Source organism: Schistocerca cancellata, chromosome 6, assembly GCF_023864275.1.
Source record: "Schistocerca cancellata isolate TAMUIC-IGC-003103 chromosome 6, iqSchCanc2.1, whole genome shotgun sequence".
NCBI lineage: Eukaryota > Metazoa > Arthropoda > Insecta > Orthoptera > Acrididae > Schistocerca > Schistocerca cancellata.
Window position 1 is genome coordinate 242,236,746 of NC_064631.1, and position 27,075 is coordinate 242,263,820.

General features: G+C 41.2%; 1 protein-coding gene across 3 annotated transcripts in view; it reads right to left on the reverse strand.

Moving 5' to 3' along the window:
• Positions 1–26,836, reverse strand: part of LOC126190960 (myosin-11-like) — a 216,523-nt gene extending 189,687 nt beyond the window's left edge. For all 3 annotated transcript variants that reach the window (XM_049931622.1, XM_049931621.1, XM_049931623.1), the window contains exons 1-5: positions 26,705–26,836; positions 26,441–26,526; positions 21,256–21,338; positions 20,918–21,178; positions 10,418–10,521 (exon numbers count right to left, since the gene is read on the reverse strand). In XM_049931622.1, the coding sequence (XP_049787579.1) occupies positions 10,418–10,521; positions 20,918–21,178; positions 21,256–21,338; positions 26,441–26,526; positions 26,705–26,743 (573 nt within the window). In that variant the 5' untranslated portion in view covers positions 26,744–26,836. The remainder of the gene's footprint in view (positions 1–10,417; positions 10,522–20,917; positions 21,179–21,255; positions 21,339–26,440; positions 26,527–26,704) is intronic.
• Between the last annotated feature and the right edge of the window lie 239 nt (positions 26,837–27,075).

Here is a 27,075-nt window from a genome sequence, read left to right on the forward strand (position 1 = left end):
AAACAAAAGTTGTGAAAACATAATCTGAAGTCCATGTTTTCTTGTAATGCCTCAAGCTTAAAATCACTTTGGGCCTCTGAAGACACCAAGGTGACAATGCGTTCCATCCGTGGTTGTGTATTTGGAGGTCTGATAGAGCCAGATCCCTGAGACAGTCAGTAGCATGTAATCCCAAATGGCTTGGTTGCAAGGTACAGACTCCTGAACAGTGGTTCAAAGGTGGGTTAGACCACTGTATTAAATGTCGATGATAGAGGTGATGCTGAAATTTTCAGTGCCTATCAAGCCAAAAGGGTACATTGCCGAATCCAGAATAGTGGTTCACCAGCCTGTGTGGATTCTGAATTGGGCTAGTACGAAAGGCTCCAGTCGATATCCGACTGCCATCATGGTGGACAGCATCTAACATCTTGAGGTAGGAAATACAGGCTGATCTGTAGATGACATTGCCATAATCTAAACGTGAGTGAACAAATGCCCTATAAAACTGCAGGAGGTGGAACCTGTCAACTCCCCACGTTTTTTTTTCATTAAGGATTTTGAAATATTCAATGACTTGAAGCCCTCTGTTCAGGGGTCTTTCAGGTGTGGAAGCCAAGTTAATTTTGAATCGAATAATAAACCCAAAATGCGCACAGTTGCTTGTAAACTTAAAAAAATATTGTCTCTCATTGTGAGGACTTGTTGGTTAAAGCTTCGACGAGCACGGTTAAAACTGACACATGTAGTCTTCTCTGGTGAGAACTGTACCAGTTGTACTGGTCCGGTTTTCCAGCCTGCTAATGGTCAGCTACAGCTGTCTCATTGTTATTGTAAGAGAAGAAGAAGAGTAGAGGATTGCAAGGTCATTTGACAACACTCCTGATTGTGAAGGTTCAAATGGCTCTAAGCACTATGGGACTTAACATCTGAGGTAATCGTCCCCTAGACTTAGAACTACTAAAACCTAACTAACCTCAGGACATCACACACATCCACGCCCAAGGCAGGCTTCAAACCTACGACTGGAGCAGCAGCGCAGCTCCAGACTAAAGCACCTAGAAACCGCTCAGCCACAGAAGCCAGCTGATTGTGAAGGAAATGCCACTGATAGCAATGGCGATTTTGGGCCTCCAAGTAGTGTCATATGCTTTTTTGAGCTCAAAAAAACACAAACCAAATGGTTTCAGTGTAATAAGGACTCCTGTATCGTCATGTCCACTAGAATAAAGTTGTCAAGGCTGGAACGGTAATGCCTGAAACTGCACTGGGAGCAGCTCAGGAGGCCTCACGATTCAAGCTGCCAGACGAGGCAGTAGTTGACCATGCGTTCAAGAGCCTTACTGACAACTGGTAAGGACTACACTCTGGTAACTGTTAGGGACACTACTGTCCTTGCCTGGTTTCCACAATGGAAATAATACTGCCTCCTTCCAAGTCATGGGGTAATGTGCACGAAACCAGATCAGATTGAAACGAGGAAGGAGCTGGCCTTCTGCTTCAGGGCACAGATGGCTAAGCATGGCATAATTGATATCATCAGGTCCTGGAGCAGTGAGTGTGGCCACAGACAGAGCTGATTCCAGTTCCCACATGGAGAACAAAAGGTGGTAGACTTCCTCACTATGCATGAATAAATGGGGCTTCATCATCTCTGTAATCCTATAGAACATCTGAAAAGCAGGAGCTTGTCTCAATGACATAGTGACAGTAAAAAAAAAAGTGTTCAGTTAAAACCTGAGCTGTCTTCTGGCTCATCCACCAAGACCCCATTTACTTGACAAGGCTGTAAGGGGATGTGTACTGTCCTTCCCTGAAATATGCCTTATTGATTCCCAAATCAAATGTTCAAATGTGCGTGAAATCTTATGGGACTTAACTGCTAAGGTCATCAGTCCCTAAGCTTACACACTACTTAACCTAAATTATCCTAAGGACAAACACACACACCCATGCCTGAGGGAGGACTCGAACCTCTGCCGGGATCAGCTGCACAGTCCATGTCTGCAGCGCTCTAGACCGCTCGGCTAATCCCGCATGGCTATTGATTCCCAAACATTTGCAGTGCAAGTGGACCGATTAATGGAAGTCATGAATTCCCTCTTCCGTTCTTTTGTCACTCAACTCTAATGTGCTCTCACATATGAAGGAACGAAGGTTTTCTGTAGTTTGAAGTTCCAAAGAGCTACCGTCTGGCGCTGATTGCCAATCGACAGTTACCATTTCAAGAAGGTACAGGCCATAGTCTAAAAAGGTTACTAGACCGGGGACGGACTCTGCATCTCTCAAGTGACATGGGCCACTGTCTCCTGTAAACAATCCTTTTGTTCAAAAATAGCCTGTCAACAGTAATGCAACCAACTTGCCCTTCATATCACCCATCTTCGTGGTCTCCTGTCAGCCACCGTCCAAGTCAGCAGACAAATCCACTCCGGGAAGTGGTCACTACAATGTAAATCTGTAGCCATTTCCCACTGAACTGAGTCTGCAATAGCTGGAGAACAAAAACAAAGGTCAGTGGTTGACAAAGACCCTGTAGCTGTGGAAAAGTATTTCATCTGACCTGAGTTCAGAAGGCAGATATTCTCAGAATGGATGAGTCACTCTATCATCTGACCTCCGGAGCAAGTAGTAGCCGAGTCCCACAGCACATTGTGTGCACTGAAGTGTCTAGATTTTCTTGTAGTTCCCACAAGAGCAGTTTTTGCAGCTTCCAGTTCTGAAGCAAGGACTGGACTGGTGTAGAATCTGTCTGTAAACAAAGTGCAACCTTTTCCTGACAGATTCCCAAGCAATGTCTTTATGAGTGTCACTGTGTCAGACCTCTCACCTTCATAAACAGAAAAGCTGGCTATGATCCACTGCACAAGGTGAGACTCCTCCTGGATATGGTGTCTGCTGATTTCCAGCGAGCATATACACCCTCTCAAATCATTAAAATTGATGAAGGCATGTGCAAATTTCGTGGCTGTGTGTATTTCAAGCAGTACATGCCACAGAAGCCAATTCTTGGACCAGTGCTCTCGTATACGGACACACACACACACACACACACACACACACACACACACACACACACACACACACACGCACGCACACACACGCACACGGACTACAATTGCCAGAAACTTTCTTATTTCTATGAGAGTAACTCCTTTCCACTTTGATAGTGAGCAGGTAGGGGAAAGGGAATTTATGCTTCATACTTTCCCTACACTTTGTTGTGCATACAGATTAGTTTGCTGCTTTATATGATTCACCATACTGTCTGTAAGTAAACACAAAAAGAAGTCTAGAGGTGTGCTGTTCTGGTCTAAACTGGTAAAGTTGCACTTTCCAAGAGTGTCCTGAGAAAGGACAAATATTTGGCACATGATCAGTAGTTGTCCAGCCTTCTGTATGGCGTGAAATTCTTGGTCTCACCCTCAACTTTGGTTGTCCCCGCACTTCAAGTGTGGTATCAGCAGGAACAATTGCAATATATGCTTCTGAAGAACTTGGATGCTCACTCTCCTCATCTGAATCTACCATAAAAGTAGTATTTGCAAAATAAAATCACTCACTACAGTAGTTACGTATTGGAAGCTCTTTCAATTGAAATCTGAATAAAAATATTGTGTATTTTGTTATCTGCATTCCTTACCTGAAGACTCAGAATCTTCTTCTTGAATATAGTCTACATCATCATCAGAATCAAGCAAATCATCATCCTCTGAAAAATCAACATCAAACTCAGGCGATAACTCACGAGCGATTTCGGCATCCGTCAAACCATGCTTCCTCCCCATGACGACACAACTGAGCATGCGTATGGCACAATATTCCTGCTCGCAAAAACACACACACACACACACACACACACACACACACACACACACACACACACACGGGGGCGAGGAGAGGTGGTTCTCCCTTGCGCAGGATGCCCGCACCATCTAGTGTCAAATACAAATACTTCAACTATAGCCACTGCCATGCCTGGCAGACAATTGGGAGCCCTACAGACACGTAAAGGAAGGAAGGGGAAGATTGAGCACACATGCCCATAAAATTACGGGCATCAGATTTTCGGGTCGGTCAGGCGCGCCCGTATTTTTACGGGCGTCTGCTCCTAAGTGTTAAGTGACAGTAAATTTTCCCTCAGAACTGTAGAATTTAATCAATCCTTTGAACAGTTATGGCTCTATACAAAGGCATAGACTACCTGCCCTTTAGAAAACAAAGCTTGAAATTATCCAAACAGTTGATTAGTAATCAAACAAATTAACTGCCTCTACGACCAAGACTAATTAAAGGCAAATTTCTTTTAGCAAATCAACAAAAATAACTTCTTTGTTCTGCTAGGCGATTAATGCTTGACTGCCAAAAACGTGGAAATAAAGTAAAATCAGAAAAATGAAACTAATAACATACTTTAGCCTTCCATAATTACGTGAATGTGTTTTAATTCACCTGATAGCTCCTGGGCACAGAATTCTATTTGTTTTCATTTGACCTGAGAGCTGTAAACAAAGAGGAAACAGCAAAATCACTAAAAGTAAAAACTGATCATGTGAAACTACTCCCCCTCCCCACTACAACTCTGACTGCTTTGCGCATGCGTAAATCTGGTAGCTTGAGCATGCCAGAAAAATTTTTCTGGGTAGTATTTGGCTGCTAGTTGCTACTGCTGATACAGCTAACAGCCAGAAGTGGGAGAAGTAATGCTCATACGCAACTCAACTGTACATGCACAGGAGCCTGCTGGCAACTGTTCAAGCAAATCTAATGTAAACAGTTGTGACGTCACGCTCATCAGAAGCAGTATGTTGTTATGAAGAAGTTTTGTTGTTGGCAGACACTTGTGTGTGCACTGTGTTTCGTTGTTGCAAATGGCACATTTCCTTCGCAACTTAAGTTTTATTTTGGTTTTTTCCTCTTGTTTCAGTTTTATGGCTCCAGTATTGTTCAGCAGTGGCAGGAAACAGTAAAAAGCTTTCCCAGAGTATCAGTTATTAACAGCCAAAATTACAAAAATTTAACTGAAAACTAAAACAATGAAAAATCCCCAGAATTCTAAAAAATTCCCAGGTTTTTCCCAGTTTTCTCCCAGATGAAAAAATTCCAAAGTTTTTCCCGGATTTCCTGTGGCGTATACACCCTGGTTTCAAGTGTAGCGATTCCCCCGCAGGTACACTGACAAGTGCATGTGCTCTTACTTGAATCTATTGTCAGAGTTTTTGTGGAACCATCACACTTGGCAATTGGTGTCTTAAGGGCCGGTGCACAAGAAGTAGCGAAAACCAGAGGTTGCATAGCTTTGAAAGCTTTTTTTAGCTTCACTATAGGGTATGTGTGTCTTGAGTTTCAACTCGAGAATTTTCCTTTCCTCATAGTAAACCTCACGCTTTCTGCTCCACACTGGGTAATCCCCGGAGGAGTTTATACATTTTGGAGGAAGAGTACAAGAATTTCCTAATTCATGAGCTGAGCCTCAACAAGTGCCACACATAGCCCTCCCATAGTCATATGGCTACATCTTTGATATTTGCAGCATCGCACTGGGTTAGGAACAAACAGGCAAACCTTAAGACAGATGTAACCTGCAAGGATATGTTCAGGTAATTCTTGAGTACTAAATGTTAGAATAAATGTTGCAGATTTTTCCAGTTTGCCATTGACTCTCCTCATATACTTCTGCACATCCATGACACCCACATTTTTTCCATTCTTCATATAACTCCACAGGGTCCATCTCCATTATAACAGAGCAGGTAACCACGGCCTTACTAAAGTTAAGGTTGTTATGCAACTCAGCCTTGTCTGGCTAGTCACCTGAGGCCTTATATCCCAGAAGCTTAGATACTTGGTCTGAATTGGCAGTTTCAACTATAAGTGTTCCATTACGAACTCATTAGACACTTTTTAGGGACCCAGCATTACCTTCCAATGTCTAGTGAATATCAAAAAGGGGGAGACCTTATCAAAGGTTCCCCTTGTTCTCTTGATTACAATGAAAGTGTTATGCTACACTATTGCCCCGTTATTATGATTTTGAGATTTCTTTTTGGGAGGATTGATCAACCGAGCTCTCTTTGATGAGTGGGCGTAGGTACTACCCAACGGCACAACCATCCTGTCAGCAGTAGTAGTTTGATGAGATCCCACGAGACACCAGGGAAACAACCATCAACCCAGGCAGAGCCCTGCATGTCTGAGCAAACCTTATACAACTGGGGGCGGCAATTGCCCCCGAGGGTGCCCGCTAGAGACTTTTACCTCAACAGCTAATTGCCTCATCAGCATGTAGCACACCTTGATATTGAGGATTTTTTATTCATGTGTGTATCTTCCTCATGGTTAGATGTATGTACCTTCCTCGTGGTCCAGGCAGTGAAGCCAAGACCCCCTTCTCCGAAAAACACAGCATTCCACTGCTGTGCCGCATGATTGCTGCTGAAGCATGGCCGGAGCTTACGGTAATAGAGGACTGATGGCACTTACCTAGGGTCGACAAGCCCATACTCAGCAACCAAATGCTGAGCCTCTGTGGGGATCACTCTCCTTCGATGAGTAATAATACTGGTAGCATGAAAACTTAATTTTATACTGTGCAGCTATCATCACATAGAAAATTCAGCATGGAGGACGCTAAACACAATCCACAGTTACAGCCACAGAAAAATAATGAAATATGTGACCTCATTCTGAATTAATACATAACAAAATTAACGCTTTTTAATTGCCTCATGTACCGCTGGCCATTAAAATTGCAACACCCTGAAGACAGCAGGCAACAAATGTCAAACGCATGGATAAGTAAATGATTAGCATTTCATTGTAACAGCACAAAGTAGATAGTGGTGACAACTTCTACATTCTTATTATATGGAAAAAGTATGCAGCAGGTTTCTCATTCACAAAGCTCTTGATAAAAATGGGTTAGGCTTTATTTAAGAAGGAGAAACATCAACTGTCAAGTGTTGGACTTTGACAGTAGCAGGATCGGAACTTGTTGAGACTACACTTATAGTTCCATAACATACCTTCTTGTGTAGGTTTGGAGGCCACGACTGTCATGAAAATAAGGGACTGATGGGCTACGAGAGCCGTACTCAATGCCACGCAAGATCCTAATGGTCTCACACAGCTAATTCCCATGAGGACAGAGTTGCAGAGCCATATGACATACTTTGAGTCAGGAAATGGTCTTTTTCCATAAAGACAAGAATACGTGAAGACACTGACAACAACTGAGACACCGCTGACTGACAGCACAGGAATCATAGTTGCAGCTTCCCTCGAAGCAACAGCAGAGATGTGCACTGACAGTGGTGCCCGATTTGTTAAGCAAAGAGCTGAAGTAGCATGGTATGACACTGGACACAGGAATGGCACTATGTCACCTTTTCAGATGAGTCTCGGTTCTGTGTACAGCATCACATTGGACATATAAATATGACGAGGCACTACGAAGGACTAACAGTACCACTTTGTTCCTGTCACTTCATCTGGTATGGGATACCACTGGGTACCCAACTATATCACCTCAGGCTCACATAGCCAGTAATTTGGGAAGCAGTTGTTACATCTCTGTTTTGTTAAGCAAAGAGCTGAAGCAGCATGGTATGATATAGCTGTACCTGTAATTTAAGCTCAGTTCGACTTCATAGTCAGCCATGTCGGAACTACTGTTGCTGCCACAAGTATACCAAGTTTCTCAGCTGGTATACCACCAAATCACCTACAAATTTAATCATGTATTCTTCCTACTATACTGTATACAAGCAACAACTAAAATTTCATTATTTGTTAGATTTTCTGGTGGTGCTATTTTTACGGCCAGCATTGTAGTTACGTTCACAGGGGGGGGGGGGGGGGGGGGGGGGAACACACACACATACACACACACACACACACACACACACACACACACACACACACACACACACACACGAAGTACAGTTACTGCACAAGCATCACCACTACCACCGATGTATTTCTCCAACAGTAAACTACCTCTAAACTAGTCCATTCAATTATGGGCATACAGCCGCGCAAATAAAATTTCCTCCACTGATATTTCGGCCGTCTGGAGATCACAAGACTGACGACAAGATGCTAAGCGCGGCCCTATTATTCTCCACCGCGGCGGTACTGCGCATGCGGGTCACAGATGTTGGTCGGCGGCAAAGAAATATGCTTACACATGCGCTGCCTGTGGCAAAGGCGTACAGACATTAGATTCGCTTCTCGATGGCAGCGCTGAAACCATGACAACTTCTCTGCAGTTTAATCACCCCCAAGAGCCGGGGTCCATGCTTTGTCAAAATTAAAACCATTATCTCTGTTTATTAAATTATTAGCTAATCTAATCTCTATAGCTTCCTTGAAGACAGTTTCCAAAAAGGAAGAGATGGATGATAAAATCTTCACATCACTGTAGTTTCTGGAATGACCTGTCATTAATACAATGTTTGGCCACAGCTGACTTGTCTGGCTGTAATAAGTGTGTGTATCTTCAATGCTCCACACATCTCTCACGAACAGTGCGTGTCGTTTGACCTATGTATGACTTCTCACAATTTCCGCAAGGAGTCTGATACACACCCGCTTTACAAAGCTGTAAATCGTCCTTCACAGAGCCGAGTAAATCGGCAATCTTCGTAGGGAGCCGGAAGATCCCCTAAACAATGTGTTTCTCAAGAATACGGCCTATCTTCGAGGAAAGAGCATCCACATAGGGCAAAAATGCACTAGACCTGAAGGAATTACTATCTTCTTCCCAATCACATATCTGCATTCTAGGTTTTGCATTGAATGCTCTACGAATTTGCTGCCGAGAAAATCCATTCGATTTAAAAATGCTCTTGAGGCCGCACGGAATGGATGAATTACATCGATTTCTTGAGCATTTGATTTCCATCCATGCTAGCATCAAATTTACTATGGAAATAGAAAGAGACAGCTGCCTCCCCTTTTTGGATGTTGTCGTTCACCATAAAGTTGATGGCACATTAGGAAATGCCGTATATCAGAAATCAACACACAAATCTATATCTTCATGCCAGTAGCTGCCATCACCCTTCACAGACCATAGGTGTCCTTAAGACCTTAGTGCATAGGGCGCACTGTATATCCGATAAAGACAATTTACAAGAAGAGCTCACATACCTCAAGAGCATTTTTAAATCGAATGGATTTTCTCCGCAGCAAATTCATAGAGCATTCAATGCAAAACCTAGAATGCAGGTATGTGATGGGGAAGAAGGTAGTAATTCCTTCAGATGTAGTGCAATTTTGCTATATTTGGATGCTCTTTCCTCAAAGGTAGGCCAAATTCTCGAGAAACACTGTGTTAAGGTGATCTGGCCCTCCACGAAGATTGCAGATTTACTCGGCTCAGTGAAGGACGATTTACAGCGTTGTAAAGCGGGTGTGTATCAGATTCCTTGCGGAAATTGTGAGAAGTCGTACATAGGTCAAACGACATGCACCGTTCACGAGAGATGTGTGGAGCATCGAAGATACACACGCTTCTTACAGCCAGACAAGTCAGCTGTGGCCAAACATTGTATTGATACAGGTCATTCCTTGAATTACAGTGATGTGAAGAGTTTAACATCCACCTCTTCCTTTTGCGAAACTGTCTTCAGGGAAGCTATAGAGATTAGATTAGCTAATAATTTAATAAATAGAGATAATGGTTTTAATTTTGACAAAGCATGGAATCCGGCTCTTGGGCATAATTAAACTGCAGAGAAGTCGTCATAGTGTCAGCACTGCTGATCGTACAACGAGAAGCGAATGTAATGTCTGCATGCCTTCGCCACAGGCGGCACATGTGTTAGTGTATTTCTTTGCCACCGACCAGCATCTGTGACCCGCATGCGCAGTACCGCCGCGGTGGAGCATATAAGGCCGCACTTGGCATCTTGTCGTCAGTCTTGTGACGCACTAAGCACGGCCGGATGATACGCAGCCAAAATATCAGTGGAGGAAATTTTATTTGCGTGGCTGCATGTCCGAAATTTAATGGGCTATTCATTACGTTGCGAGAAGTTGAAAATGCATACCCCTAAACTGAAAATCATTCCACCATAACATGAGACCTATCTTTGAATGGACACTCAAACTTACACTTTCAACAATACTGTTTCAATGAAAAGCCAATATTACAATTTCTATTGACACTTGATGTTACCTGAGGCACCAGACCTGCAATCTTTATGTGCACTGACTAGAGCAACACATCACAAAAATGGAAGTACTAATATCTTCACAAACACTAGCAAAAACTAAAAATTCAACTCCTTCAAGACCTGGCATTCGCTGTATGAGAACATCTACTACAGACTTAACATCAGAATACATTTTGAATAAAAGGAACGACGACAACAGTTTCATTCAAGATAATACCATGTATTAATAAAGCAATAATAACATTTTTACTCCATACCTGGAAGTAACACTTCAGAGGGGTTGCATTCTGTTGTCCTTTTAGCAACGAATTTGTCTGGGGACTGTAGCTGAACATCACAGGAGGACTACCAGAATACAATCCTGCAAAAGGTTTCAGAACATATTTAATGACATAAGACAGTAAAAAACAGATTATATAGCACAATGTGTTTAGAAACAAGGAGGGGGGGGGGGGGGGGGGGGTGCGTGCAGTGGCGGCGCGCAATATATATGCCGGGAGACCCGATCACCAGGTGCATTACATGTTTTGTACTATCTCAGTGTCTTGCACATCCAATGAGGCTGAAATGAAGGACTGACACACAACCCCAAACGTAGTACACTACTAATCCTGAATGCAATCTAATATCTAATCCAAGGCTCTATGATCCAAAGACTGTGATGCTAACCCCTAGATTCAGAGCTTCTGATAAGATATTAATGGGTAACATTGTCAGTGATTGGAAGATATTCAATATAGTTCCAAACTGTCACCCAATAAAGCTCAAGTTAAGGGATTGGACCAACTTTGTGATTGGGTTCATGAATTCCTAGCAGACAGAATTCAAGATGATGTTCTTGATGGGGTAAAATTATTAGAGGTGAAATAACATTTGAAGTATCCTGCGACAATCACTATATGTATAAATATGGAAATAACAGCAGCTCAGTTATAGAGTAAGGACTGTCAGCTGATCCTAAATATAAAAAAATGTAACATTGGACATAAATACGGAGGAAAACATCATCTGATTATCTGTCTTGAGACTATTCACTGAAAGCAGTAATACTAAAATACACTGCTCTGCATAACTTTAAAGACGAGCTACATAACATTAATGACTCAATGGAAATGAGAAAGTGTGAGAGCGAGATGCCAGAGATCTCCCAGTCATTTGCAGGAAGTTGGACATCACACAGTGCAAAATGGTGCTGGCCGTGTAACACGAGGTAGTTGAAGGAACACAAAAAGACAAAGTGAGTGAGTGGTGGTGGCGGCCATTACAACATTGCCTGCAGACAATGTACGGATGATTTCACATGGGGAAAAATCATTGGGAAACTGGATGAATTGTGATAATTGTAGCCCTGGAGCTTGGTATTGCTCACAGCATTGTCTCACATGTATGGGAAGCATTCCGAAAAACAAGCACTGCTGACACAATGAGAGGTCATAATCTACCATGGTCAATTATAGCAGCAGACGACCCATACACTGTGCAACATACACGAAGGGACTCGCATCAAACAGCAGGTACAATTACAACCACATTTGACAGGACTGTACAGCACTCAATCTAATGCTCCACTGTGGCTAGATGAAAACATGGGGATGGCCCCTCTACCCAACGACCAATACATTTTGTGTGACTCAGCTTTGTTAGCTGCAACAGGCAGAATACGTGCTTTGTTGGTGCTACACATTTTAGCAATTTTGACTGATATAAACTTACGCGCAGTGTTGTTCTTCGGCATGCCAGTGTATAAGTTGGCACAGAATATAAAAAGCCATTTTTGAAATTTTTCTCTGTGTGAGACCGCTTGTACAAGATTTGTGTACCCATTTGAAGTTCTATATTTGCATATTTTACTGTTCGCATCGCTTCTGCATAATCTTTTACTCATTGATATACTGCAACACTTTGAAGATTTGCGAGTGCCTTGATGAACTCGCACCATTATCATCAATTGTAGGCTTAGAGTTAATCATGCTCTTAAATTTTTTGAGACAGTACGCTTATCATCATTCAAAACAATCTTCCTCTAAGTTCAATGTATAATTGCCTGGGTAATAGGTTATTTTTGACAATTTTCAGATGCTTACAAAACTATACTTTCATAAGTTACGGATATAAGTGTTGTCAATACGTAACATATTTAGTAGCAAATTAGTTTTTGTGGTTCATAGTTACAGCCAGAGGATACATCACCCCTGAATTTCATTGTGTATCAATGCAAATAAAAGTGCATTTTTGAGAATTTCCTGAAGCTACCATTGTCCTTTGCATAATCTATGAGTAATTTGCAGTAAAACATCATTTGTAATTTAATTAGTGTAGCAGATATTATAACTAACATTGTGTTGCACATAGTTTTCGCTTAAAGGGGAGTAGCTCTATATATTATCTAAGTTTATCATAAATTAATTCTGTTTTTGAGTTTAATAAAAACTGTAATCAATTTCAAAAAACTTTAGGAAACCAGAAATTTTTACCACAGTTTTTTGTGTTGCCTTAACAGAAAACTCATTTTGTGTTTTTGCTTCAATTCTTATAGGAAATTAGCAACTTTTTAAATCAACAGATTAAAAGATAATCAGTGGGATTCATTTAAAGTTATTTGTTTACTGTCCTGTAATACACAACACCGACCAAAATGCAGCCCCACTATGAATACTGTTCTTGAACACAGGATGGGTTGATTGATGTTCGTAAGCAGCTGGAAAATGCCCTGACTGCTGTCAAATGATTGGCAGTTGCTATGAACCTGCGTGTTGGAAGAGCTCCCAAGTGTAGTGTACCTGCAATGCCTGTACCTGAGGAGGTACCTCAAGTACTATCCTGTCCTGCGGATCCTGTCTCCTCTGCAGAAAGTATAGGATCTGTCATTACTCATCCACTTGACTGCGAGTGACATGTCAATGGTAAATCTAGACACCCTGTACAGGGTGGACGGGGATTAGTGTGGACTCAGAGTGCTGTACCAATGTCTAACCAACAAGTTTGAAGTGATGTATTCCACTGAAACTGAGCCAGTGGGACTCACTTCACCTGTTTTGGGGAAACCTGTTTTATCTTGTGTCAAGAGTAGGCAAATGGAAAAGGGTAGGGGTCAGTTCAAATGTACGGCGAAGGATGGTACACATTAGGGAAATGGCAGCAAGGAACAGGAAAGGACACCAGGTGCACTCAATGTGTATGCCTGTGGGCCTCACTCAACATGTTGAAAAGGCTATTCCAACACCCACTGAGGGAACAGGACACAACCAACTGCAGACAGTGGCACACATTAGAACAAATCATACCCATCGTCTAGGCTCCAAGGTCATACTTGGGTATTTCCGGCAACTGGCAGAGAAGGTTGAGAAGACCAGCTTTGCACATGGAGTTTTAACAAAGCTCACAATTTGCAGCATTGTCCCCAGAACTGATCATGGCCCCTTGGATTTGAGTCAAGTGGAAGGACTGAACCAAAGACTTCAAAGGTTGTCTGAGAAGCTAGGCTGCAACTTCCTGGACTTGCGCCATAGGGCTGAGAACTGACCCCTAGATGGGTCAGGTGTGCACTACATGCCAGAGACTGCTACTCAGGTAGCTGACTGTACATGGTGTGCAGACAAGGATTTTTTAGATTAGGCAACTCTCCCCCCCAATCCAGATAACAATAGCTGTAGGCAACCCAGAAGCATCAGTGTAAAATCAAAAGAAATGCCTCCCACAGGCGAGAGTATTAAAACCACAATCGTTAACTGCTGAAGCATTCGCAACAAAGTGTCAAAGCTCGAAGCATCCCTGAAAAGCAGTGAAGCTCTCATAACACTATATACAGAAATCTGATTCAAGCCTAAAACAGATAGCAGTGACTTTTTTGGGGGAAAAATTGAGTGTACATCAAAAGGATATGAAAATGGGAAATTGTGGTGGTGGTGGTGTATTTGTCACAGTAGACAAGAAACTAAAATCCACCGAGATAGAAATCAAAGCTGCATGTGAGATTCTCTGGACAAGACTCAGTATCAGAAGGGCATAAAATGTTAACTGGATCCTTCTATTGCCCACCAGACTCATCTTCTGATGTAACCAAAAACTTAAGAGAAAACCTCTATTCATGTGTACATAAGTTTTCCAATCATAGTGCAATCATCAGTGGAGACTTTGATCATTCAACATTTAATTGGGAAAATTACATTTTTGTTAGTGGTGGGTGTGATAAAACATCCTGCGAAACATTAATAAATGCCTTCTCTGAAAGCTACCTCGAACAGATAGTTAGGAACCCCACTCATGACAGAAAATGTATTGGTCCTAAAGGCAACAAATAGAACAGACCTCTTTAGGATGTCTATATCAAAACTAGTATCAATGACCATGATGCGGCTGTGGCAACAATGATAACTAAATAATGAAGGACAACTAAAACAAGCACATAGATATATACGTCCGTAAACCTGCATAACAAAATCAGTAGTTTCTTATCTCCATGAGGAACTTTAAACTTTCAACACAGGGCAGTAGCATGGATAAAGTTTAAAAGAATAGTTAACCATCTGCTGGATGTAAATACACCAAGTAGAAAAGCTCATAATGGGAGGGAACCTCCACAGTATACAGTGACTGAAGAATCTTCTAAAGAAACAGAGATTAGTGAATAATAGGCATAAAACAAAGTGTAGGGCTATAGATCTAGAGATGCTAAATGAATGCTCATCTGTCAAGGGAGCAATATGTGATGCCCTTTAATGACTATGATAGCAGAATACTGTCACATAACATTTCACAAAACCCAAAGAAATTCTGGTCATATGTGCATACTCTTAGTGGCATCAAAGTTAGTTCCAGTCCTTAGCAAATGAGACAGGAACTGAAAATGGAGGTAGCATGGCAAAAACTGAAATGCTTAACTCTATTTTCCAATGTTACTTTACAAAGTGTGTGTCAGTGGTGGTGAGAAACAACTGAAATAGTTTCAACTGAACAAAGCTCCGGGGCCCAATGGAATCACTATCGGATTCTATACTGAATTTGCAGGTGAGCTAGCTGCTCTTCTAACAGTAATCTTAGATCCCTTCAATAAAAAAAAACCATGCCCAGATCTTGGAAAAAGGCACAGGTCACATCCGTCAGAGAGAAGGGTAGTAGAAATGATCCACAAAACTACCTTCCAATATTTTTGACATTGATTAGTTGTAGAATCTTAGAATATATTCTAAGGTTTCCTCGACAATATGACTTCCTCAATACCAACCAGCATAGATTCTAAAAACATCTATCATGTTAAACCCAATGCGTAATTTTCTCATGATATACTGAAAGCTTTGGATCAAAGGAGTCAGGTAGATGCAGTATTTCTTGATTTCTGAAAAGCATTTGACTCAGTACAACACCAACACTTATTGTCAAAAGTGCAACAATATGGGGTATCAACTGGAATTTGTGACTGGATTGAGAACTTCTTGGTAGTGAAGACGCAACATGTTATCATGGATGGAGAGTCATTGTCAGATGTAGAAGTAACTTAAGGTGTGCCTCAGGGAAGTGTGTTGGACCCCTTGCTGTTCATGTTGTATGTCAATGACCTTGCAGACAATATTATCGATAACATCAGACTTTTTCCAGATGTCTGCAGTTATCTATAGTAAAGTACTATCTGAAAGAAGCTGTATAAATATTCAGTCAGATCTGGATAAGATTTAAATGTGGTGCAGTGATTGGCAACTGGCTTTAAATGTTCAGGAATGTAAAATTTTGCACGTCACACACTAAAAAAGAAAACACACGTAGTGTCCTGAAGCTATATCATCAATGAGTCAGTGCTGGAATCGGCCAACTCATACAAATACCTGGTTGTAACACTTTGTAGGCATATGAAATGGAATGATCACATAGGCTCAGCCGTGGGTAAAGCATGCAGTACACTTCAGTTTATCGGTATAATACTGAAGAAGTGCAATCAGTCTACAAAGGAGACTGCTTACAAATCAGTCGTGTGGCTAGTTCTAGATTATTGCTCAAGAGCATGGGACCCATTCAAGATAAGACTAACAGGGGATACTGAATGCATACAGAGAGGGACAGCACAAATGGTCACAGGTTTGTTTGATCCATGGCAGAGTGTCACAGAGAGATACTGAAGGAACTAATCTGGAGGACTCTTAAGGATAGAAGTAAATTATCGCAAGAAAGCTTCAAGAACCAGCATTAATGATTATTCAAGGAATGTATTACAACCCCCTATGTATTGCTCACATGGGGATCACAAGAATCAGATTAGAAGAATTACTGCACCCACAGAGGTATTCAAACTGCCATTCTTCCCGCACTCCACATGTGGGTGGAATGGGAAGCAGCCCTAATAATTGGTACAATGGGACGTACCCTCTGCCTTGCACTTTATGTTGGTTTGCGGAGTGTAGATGAAAATGTGTTCGGCTACAACAGCACATTCTTTTGCGTTGGTGCCAAGAGTAGAGGGACTGGTTCATGGAGGAGTGCTGTTGCATGCTCTTCTCAAATAAGAGCAGATTCTGGAGTAGTGATTCTGCTTGTAGCCTCACATGGTGACATGTGGGAAAATTTAATGCACCCAGGAACAATGTCAAACATCATTTCAGCAGTCCAGATGTCATGGTGTGGGGAGGCACAATTCTGCATGGACATAACTGACCTTCAAATCTTTGAACACAATACACTCATTATTCAACATTATTTTGACTGTAATCCTTGTCCATGCACATTTTTTCAGGGGTGCATTCAGCTCTGACTTATTTTTCTTATGGATGACGTGTGACTGCATCGAACACTGCAGAAAAAAAAGAAGCTGGAGTAAGAGGATATTTGACGAATGGACCGGCTTGGCGATTCCTGTGACGAATCTCACTGAGTACATCTGGGATGCAGTAGACTTACTGCCCATTTCAATGACCATCCAGCAGTTGACCATTGAGTGAGGGAATCCAGAACCCAACTAGAAGAAGTCCTCACCAACCTTGCGGCCAGCAGAGGAGAGCCACCACCATCCGCGGTGATCACATAACCCATGAAGCAGCATGTCCCACCTTTTGTAATGTCCAGGGAACTATCATAAACTGTGGTAATTTCAGTGTAATTATTGCCTTTGAATAAGTGTCTTTTGTGTTCGTCACATTATATATTACTTGCAGTTTACTTCGGTACTATATTGCAGCAGTTCTTTCAATGCTTGGTCCAAGTTTCATCAAGCTATGTTACTTGGCACTGCCACATCATGCAGAAGTTGCTTTTGCCCTTAAGATTTGCACACCTGTATTAAGAAGTGTGCATTTTGAGCAACATGAAGTGAAAGCAGGGTTGCCACTAGTTTCGCTAAGTGAAATTCTCTGATATTTCCATGATTTCCAGACAAGTTTTAGCATTTTTCCCTGACAAAATTTGAGATCTCAAGGGTAAGTAAGGGCATAAATTGATAAAAAATGTAAGTTTTCTATAGTTCTCCCCCGTGCGAGCAAAAATCTTAAGTAGTAATATAAAAATCTTTTGTAATGAACTGTTTTTAGATGGTAAAAGCAAGCGAAATGGTATGTGTGTTCCATTAAGACAATTGATATTTTGTTTCAATAAAATGAAACACATTTGATGAGAAAAATATGCATTTCCTTGGAGTTGCAAGCCAGATTTAAAATACCTTCACTGATTTCAGAAATAATCTGAGCAGAAAAAAGTAGGCCTCTTTAATGAAGTGCGTAAGGCAGGGAAGAGTTGTGTAAAACAACCCTATGGGTGAACACCAATAAAATGTTGGTTCTACTACTTCGTTATTGCCGGTTATTTACCCACCCTGTTATGTCTATTATTTTACAGGTACTCTGTGATTTTTCTTCAAAGAACTATACGAGAACATAGCGTACAAACCGCCAGCTATTGGCACAATTTTCTGCTTATCGTCCCTACTTTATAATATATAAATTATTTTCTAAGTGCCAAAATTTACTATAATAAATAAAATGTCTATAAAATGCCGCACTGTACAATGTACTTGCGGTGAGACTGTCACAATTCCTGAAATCCATCGCCTGTGGCCTCTGGCCTGCTGAGGAGTACTGCAGTCGTGGGTCCTTAGATGAACTGCGAAAATCTACTGCATTATGCCACACATAAACAGACCCAACCTGCGAGCAGATTGGTGAGACCAGATCCGACAGGCAGGGTTTGAACATTTGTGGCCCACTGTGAAAGCCCACTCATGTTGTCAGCTATTCACGTCACTAGACACCATGTTGATGAAACGAGACTACAGTGATCAATCCCAGCAACAGGTAACTTGCACAAATACTCTGAGAACCAATACTTATGAGGATAGGTAGCAACTCACTGTAAAGATGATCACTGAACCACAGACATGCACATAGGAAAGACAATCACACTCACAACTAAATTTTGGGCCATAGCCCAAAGGTAGTAGGGGTAAAATACAGGGAGTGAAAGGCTATTTACAATTTGTACAGAAACCAGTCGAGGGACATGAAAGGGGAGCAGCGGTTGGGAAGGGAGTGAGACAGCGTTGTAGCCTCTCCCCGATGTTATTCAATCTGTATATTGAGCAAGCAGTAAAGGAAACAAAAGAAAAATTCGGAGTAGGTATTAAAATCCATGGAGAAGAAATAAGAAATAAAAACTTTGAGGTACGCCAATGACATTGTAATTCTGTCAGAGACAGCAAAGGACTTGGAAGAGCAGTTGAATGGAATGGACAGTGTCTTGAAAGGAGGGTATAAGATGAACATCAACAAAAGCAAAACGAGGATAATGGAATGTAGTTGAATTAAGTCGGGTGATGCTGAGGGAATTAGATTAGGAAATGAGACACTTAAAGTAGTAAAGGAGTTTTGCTATTTGGGGAGCAAAATAACTGATGATGGTCGAAGTAGAGAGGATATAAAATGTAGACTGGCAATGGCAAGAAAGGCGTTTCTGAAGAAGAGAAATTTGTTAACATCGAGTATAGATATAAGTGTCAGGAAGTCGTTTCTGAAAGTATTTGTATGGAGCGTAGCCAAGTATGGAAGTGAAACATGGACGATAAATAGTTTGGAAAAGATGAGAATAGAAGCTTTCTAAATGTGGTGCTACAGAAGAATGCTGAAGATTAGATGGGTAGATCACATAACTAATGAGGAGGTATTGAATAGAATTGGGAAGAAGAGGAGTTTGTGGCACAACTTGACAAGAAGAAGAGACCGGTTGGTAGGACATGTTCTGAGGCATCAAGGGATCACAAATTTAGCATTGGAGGGCAGTGTGGAGGGTAAAAATCATAGAGGGAGACCAAGAGATGAATACACTAAGCAGATTCAGAAGGATGTATGTTGCAGTAAGTACTGGGAGATGAAGCTTGCACAGGATAGAGTAGCATGGAGAGCTGCATCAAACCAGTCTCAGGACTGAAGACCACAACAACAAGTGATTTACAAAACACCAGTTTCACTGATTCTTGAATGTTTTTCAAGAGTGACTCATCCTTAACAAGCAGAATAATAGAGAAGAGCTACAAAGGAGCAGTACATTCTGTCATGTGTTCATGTAGAACACACAGTTGCATCACAGGTATGCTCTGCAAACTCCAGTGGTAGACACTACAGATGAGGTGTTTACATTATGAAGAGGTACACTGTTAAAATTCTCAGTGTAACGTTCCAAAAATGGCAGGTAAGTTATTACTTCCTACCCTACATATCTCTCAAAATGACGATTATTGGAAAAACAGGAATATTTGAGCTCATATGGAATTTTACTGAAAGTTGTTCTCCACATGTACCTTTTGTGCATAGGTGAAAGAGAGGAAGGAGTAGAGAATTATTCTAGTATCCAAAGTACCCTCATGTATACAGTATAGATGTAGAGCAGATATTATCCACAATTACAGACTACATACACCACAACATGTCAGAGGCAAGCAAACTTAATTGACTGATAATGGATAACTTGCCATTGAATACATCATCCACTGCTCATTAGGGCAGAAATGTCAAATCATTGAAGTAAAGAAAGAAAAAATACCTCTTAAACTTAATACAAAATAATTTCATTGTGTGATTAAAACATTTTCCTTCAACAACAAAACGACAACAGTATAACCTGCTGTGCAAGTCCAGCATGTCCCAAACTAAAAACAACAAAAAGTAATGAGGTCTGATTCGACAAACTAGACCCTGTTTTAAGAGGAGATGAATTATTTGTGTGTTGGACATCCATGGACTATGTCACCTGTCTCATATTCTTCAACAAGGGGGTATCTCTGTGGTGTAGTTAGTTTCATTTAAAATTTAATGTGTTCTATGCATAATGTTTCAATTAATAAGGGTATTTGTAAGTCCTGATATTCTGAAATAAGTCCAAAATGATGATGTCCCTGTTCACACAGTCATATTTGATCAGGTGCAGTCTGGATAACGAGAATGAACTCACCAGACTTACTATTCATTACACTAATTTAAAATGGAGTGTCTAGTCCTACAGTGGAACAGCTGCTATAACTTCTCCTATATCAATTGCGACACAGTCCGAGATCCATCACACTTTTAAAACAAGCCAATGCTGCATTAATAACATCCATTTGAGTGTTTACAATACTTTGTTAGCCACTTGCAATTAATAAAATGAACACCATACTCAGCTGATTGTGTAGTTTAAGAGGTGGGCTCTCTTGTCCCAAAACATGCTTGAAAACAAACAGCAAATTCACACTAACATCTTTCAGGATGTATCAGCTTTATCAATAAAAATTAATAAATTTATTTATTTACCACTTTCTAGAGTTGCTTCCTTTACCAATGTTTTTGTGACAGCACTGGTATCATTTGGTATTTTCTCAATAAATGTTTTCACACGGACTTGCATTTCTTCACTAAGCCTGCAGCACAGAGCATTTTGTATCCAGTCCGAAGCACTAGTTCTCATCGTGCAGTAAAATAAAATTAAAGACAGTAAACACAAAAGTTCCTCACAGTCTTCATCACTTATGACACGATACAGTTCAGAGTCCAAATAATAGCTTGGGAAATGTTCTGCAAAAAGAAATAAAGTCAGAATTTATTACTCATTGTTTTCCAACGTTTACATGCCCATAAAGTAGCACAATTACCTTTAATAAACGATGTTAAGCCTTCAATTACGTCAGTGTCAAAAACTTCAGCTTCTTTCCATGTCACATCGTCTGAACTGGAACTAAAACCAAACACACACACACAAAGAAGAAATAATTTAATGACATTCAAAATGTATACAAACATTTTCTGCATCTTAAGCAGTGGCATTACGGGTGATGTAAGATGCCTGGATATTTATAAGTTGGGACAAATGAACAGCTATTTATGCATTTCAAAGATTAATTGATAAGTGACACATTAAAAAAATTAAGCTGATATTTTGTATTGGGAAAGGTGTTTTGCAACACTACTACTTTAGTGGTTGGGTAAACAAGTTGAAATAGCTGCTTGACAGTTAGGGGAAGGGGAGAGTTGTTATGAGAAATTGGACCGTAAACATAACTTTTTACATCTCTAACGAGGTCCATTCTTAGGGCAGTACATAAGGAAAGAAGAAAAACAAGTTTAAAAGTAATTTTCAACATAGAATATAGTTTATATTAAGTAGCTGACCTGTAGGTAGGATTTTTACTTATACTTTGTACTGCAAAAAAATTAAAAGACTGTTCCCAGTCAGTTCCATGATCTTTATAAGTTGAAGAAGAATCAAGGAGATCAGACTCTACCTCAGATTCCCCGGACTCTGAGATGATGATGTTTGGTTTGTGGGGCGCTCAACTGCGTGGTTATCAGCGCCCGTACAATTACCCAATATTTGCTCAGTCCAATTTCGCCACTTTCCTGGATGATGATGAAATGATGAGGACAACACAAACACCCAGTCATCTCAAGGCAGGTGAAAATCCCTGACCCCGCCGGGAATCGAACCCGGGACCCCGTGCTCGGGAAGCGAGAACGCTACCGCGAGACCACGAGCGGCGGACTCCCCGGACTCTGATTCCTCACTGACTACTGGGTTGTTTTCCATTTTGTCTCTGCTTGGATTGTTCAGTGTGGGTTTTTCCTTGGTATCAGATGGATTAGATCATGTTCCTGCTCCATTCATCAACTTCCAGTTATGGGAGAGGTAGGATAGTTTTGCAGCTCTCTGATGAATGATATACATAGTTTTAAGTGCAAACATTTACCAACTTTTAATATCAGGAGTATCGTCTCAACCCTTATTTTAATTGGTAAATTACACATTCTAGCAGCAAAAACTTTAGAAAGTACTCTCTTTATAAATGCCCAGATTTTGAGCATTTAAAACAGCTTTCGACAAATACCCAATCACAAATTTTTGCAAAGGCATTGTCACTACTGTGTGGAGGCTGAGTTTGTGAAACGGCTTTTGGTGCAATACACCACCAAGACAATTTCTCCCTGCCACTATTACACAGCTATGCCCCAGAGTCAGCTAACAGGATAGGAGAATGAAAATTCTACAACACTCCAACAAATTAGAAGCAAAGTCACACAAATGTGTTAAAGGGTTTACTTATCTTTGTGACTAGTTGAAGAGCGAAGTCTGCAACACTGCATGTCATATAAAAAAAAAATGTCCTCAATGACTAAGTGCAAATAATTGTAGGTAAACTTCGCAGTACATAGCAAATGCAATTTACAACAAATGTCTGTTCACTTCTGAGACTGCACTAAACGACGTTCCCCGTCTAAGTCAGCCCTGAACAACGATCTATAACCAAGTGGGCAAGAGCTGCTCTTCAGTCTTCAAGGAGGCCTCCGTCTGTTGTTGTCCAGTCACTGGCGGACTGTACTCAGTTGGCAATTGGCAGAGATGAAGTCACTTTCTTCATCCTCAGCGCCACCAGCGGCGATGGTGTAACTCGTGCAAGTGGCGAGTCTATAGCACTGGCACCAGCTTGCATCTTTGCCTCTGTGATGCTTTTGCCCTGGCTGTGACTTGTTTGGATGACACAGCAGTAAATGTCGTGCCCACTGGGAATTTATCCACCCCACATCACTAGGTATAAGATTCCCTCATGCTCAAAATTGTATCAATTGATATATAATTCTCAAATTTTCTACAGCTGTCGGCTGGTTCACCAGGCCAGTCTAGGTGCAACAGGCTGCCTGAGTCTTCATTAAACAAGGAACATCTGCATACAGCCCTGTGAACACAACTGTTGTCACCTTGGGAGACAGCAGTGTCTGTACCATATCCATCGTGGAAATAAATGGCAACACTTCACCATCAATAATGCTGAAACAGTAATCACAGTTTATGTTGACAGTAACCCAACTGAGTGAGACCAAGTGATGGTGTGGAAACCACCTCCAAAAACCATCACAGGATCACCTAGAACCTGAGTTACACCCACCACAGACTACAGGGTAGAATGCTGCACAGAGCCATATGTACACTGAAGTATGATTTGAAAAGAGGTACAACCATAAATCACTGGACTGTACTACGTCTCCAGTCAGATGCAGGTGGTTTCTGTGTTTGACTCATTCAAGACGTGCAGCTTAATGTGCCAATCTAGTCTGTAATAGCCTTCAGTGAGCTACCCAGCTCCAAATGCCCAATGCATGCTGTTCCCGTCAGTGTTCATTTGGAAATTGGTTGACATGGACCTGCAGTCACTGGCAGGAGCAGTTTTTATCAGGTCTAAAACCTGACAAACCATGAACCATGGACCTTGCCGTTGGTGGGGAGGCTTGCGTGCCTCAGCGATACAGATAGCCGTACCGTAGGTACAACCACAACGGAGGGGTATCTGTTGAGAGGCCAGACAAATGTGTGGTTCCTGAAGAGGGGCAGCAGCCTTTTCAGTAGTTGCAAGGGCAACAGTCTGGATGACTGACTGATCTGGCCTTGTATCAATAACCAAAACGGCCTTGCTGTGCTGCTACTGCGAACGGCTGAAAGCAAGGGGAAACTACGGCCGTAATTTTTCCCGAGGGCATGCAGCTTTACTGTATGATTAAATGATGATGGCGTCCTCTTGGGTAAAATACTCCGGAGGTAAAATAGTCCCCCATTCGGATCTCCGGGCGGGGACTACTCAAGAGGATGTCGTTATCAGGAGAAAGAAAACTGGCATTTTACGGATCGGGGCATGGAATGTCAGATCCCTTAATCGGGCAGGTAGGTTAGAAAATTTAAAAAGGGAAATCGATAGGTTAAAGTTAGATATAGAGGGAATTAGTGAAGTTCGGTGGCAGGAGGAACAAGATTTCTGGTCAGGTGACTACAGGGTTATAAACACAAAGTCAAATAGGGGTAATGCAGGAGTAGGTTTAATAATGAATAGGAAAATAGGAATGTGGGTAAGCTACTACAAACAGCATAGTGAACGCATTATTTTGACCAAGATAGATACGAAGCCCACACCTACTACAGTAGTACAAGTTTATATGCCAACTAGCTCTGCAGATGAAGAAATTGAAGAAATGTATGATGAAATAAAAGAAATTATTCAGATAGTGAAGGGAGACGAAAAATTAATAGTCATGGGTGACTGGAATTCGAGTGTAGGAAAAGGGAGAGAAGGAAACGTAGTAGGTGAATATGGACTGGGGGTAAGAAATGAAAGAGGAAGCCACCTGGTAGAATTTTGCACAGAGCACAACTTAATCATAGCTAACACTTGGTTTAAGAATCATGATAGAAGGTTGTATACATGGAAGAACCCTGGAGATACTAAAAGGTATCAGATAGATTATATAATGGTAAGACAGAGATTTAGAAACCAGGTTTTAAATTGTAAGACATTTCCAGGGGCAGATGTAGACTCTGACCACAATCTATTGGTTATGACCTGTAGATTAAAACTGAAGAAACTGCAAAAAGGTGGGAATTTAAGGAGATGGGACCTGGATAAACTGAAAGAACCAGAGGTTGTACAAAGTTTCAGGGAAAGCATAAGGGAACAATTGACAGGAATGGGGGAGAGAAATACAGTAGAAGAAGAATGGGTAGCTTTGAGGGATGAAGTAGTGAAGGCAGCAGAGGATCAAGTAGTTAAAAAGACGAGGGCTAGTAGAAATACTTGGGTAACAGAAGAAATATTGAATTTAATTGATGAAAGGAGAAAATATAAATATGCAGTAAATGAAGCAGGCAAAAAAGAATACAAACGTCTCAAAAATGAGATCGACAGGAAGTGCAAAATGGCTAAGCAGGGAAGACTAGAGGACAAATGTAAGGATGTAGAGGCTTATCTCACTAGGGGTAAGATAGATACTGCCTACAGGAAAATTAAAGACACCTTTGGAGAAAAGAGAACCACTTGTATGAATATCAAGAGCTCAGATGGAAACCCAGTTCTAAGCTAACAAGGGAAAGCAGAAAGGTGGAAGGAGTATATAGAGGGTCTATACAAGGGCGATGTACTTGAGGACAATATTATGGAAATGGAAGAGGAGGTAGATGAAGATGAAATGGGAGATACGATACTGCGTGAAGAGTTTGACAGAGCACTGAAAGACCTGAGTCGAAACAAGGCCCCCGGAGTAGACAACATTCCATTAGAACTACTGACGGCCTTGGGAGAGCCAGTCCTGACAAAACTCTACCATCTGGTGAGCAAGATGTATGAAACAGGCGAAATACCCTCAGACTTCAAGAAGAATATAATAATTCCAATCCCAAAGAAAGTGTAGAAATACTTGAACACGTGAAGCAATACTGACCTTACGACTTATCTTAGAAGAAAGATTAAGGAAAGGCAAACCTACGTTTCTAGCATTTGTAGACTTAGAGAAAGCTTTTGACAATGTTGACTGGAATACTCTCTTTCAAATTCTAAAGGTGGCAAGGGGTAAAATACAGGGAAGGCAGCGTGGAGAGTAAAAATCGTAGAGGGAGACCAAGAGATGAATACACTAAACAAATTCAGAAGGATGTAGGTAGCAGTAGGTACTGGGAGTTGAAGAACCTAGCACAGGATAGAGTAGCATGGAAAGCAGCATCAAACGAGTCCCTGGACTGAAGACTACAACAACTAGGTAAAACGCGTTAAATGATGCAAAGGTAAACATTAGGCTACGCTACACACCAATTGTTACAGCAATCTTTCACATTCCCATTCGTTGTCTCGCCACCAATACCCTTTATTTGTTTTGATACTGGCTTCAGTCATAACTTTCTTTGCCTTACGACAAGTAATCACTGACGCAAACACGTAGAGATACGACCTACATACTACAAAAAAATTAATAGTGCTGAAATTAATGCTAGAAAATTAGCATCGGTTACACCTAAAAGAAACTTACGTTAGCTTCAGAAGCCTAGCCAACAATCTTCCACGGGCACCCTTCGTAAAACATGTGTCGTCGACGTCATCAAACACACAGTTAATCTGTAACAACAAATACAGAACTCGAAAAAAACTTCAAACATAGTCACACCTACAACCTAACTATACACGGAAAATTAGTCTTAACGCATCCCGACTCGCCCACTAACAACACATCTTTCCTCCCCACAAGCTTTTAACACACCGAAAAGCATTTAATTAAAAAATCAATGGTCCTCACCCAGTTAAAAACAACGTCTTGCCACTGTATCAAAGCCATTTTTTCTTTTTCTCGGCCACTAGAATTGGATAAATTATAAACTGTTCATAAACAACACCCGTTTGAACGTCAAAACTCTGTTTGAAATTTGCGTCGTCGCGATTGGTCGATTTTGACCAATGATACAGTACACAGTGTCAAAGATCATCATGTATACAAGGCTATTCCTACTCGTTTATGTCTTAAGTTCTGTAAATGAGTCTTGAGGGCATAGCCGTGCATCTAAATAAAAAATGGCCTTTTGTATATTTTTTGGCCTCCTGCATCAGTTGTAAAAAGTCAGTTTGATGAACCAATGATCGTGCACCTTAAGTGAGCTGTCGTTTTCACAT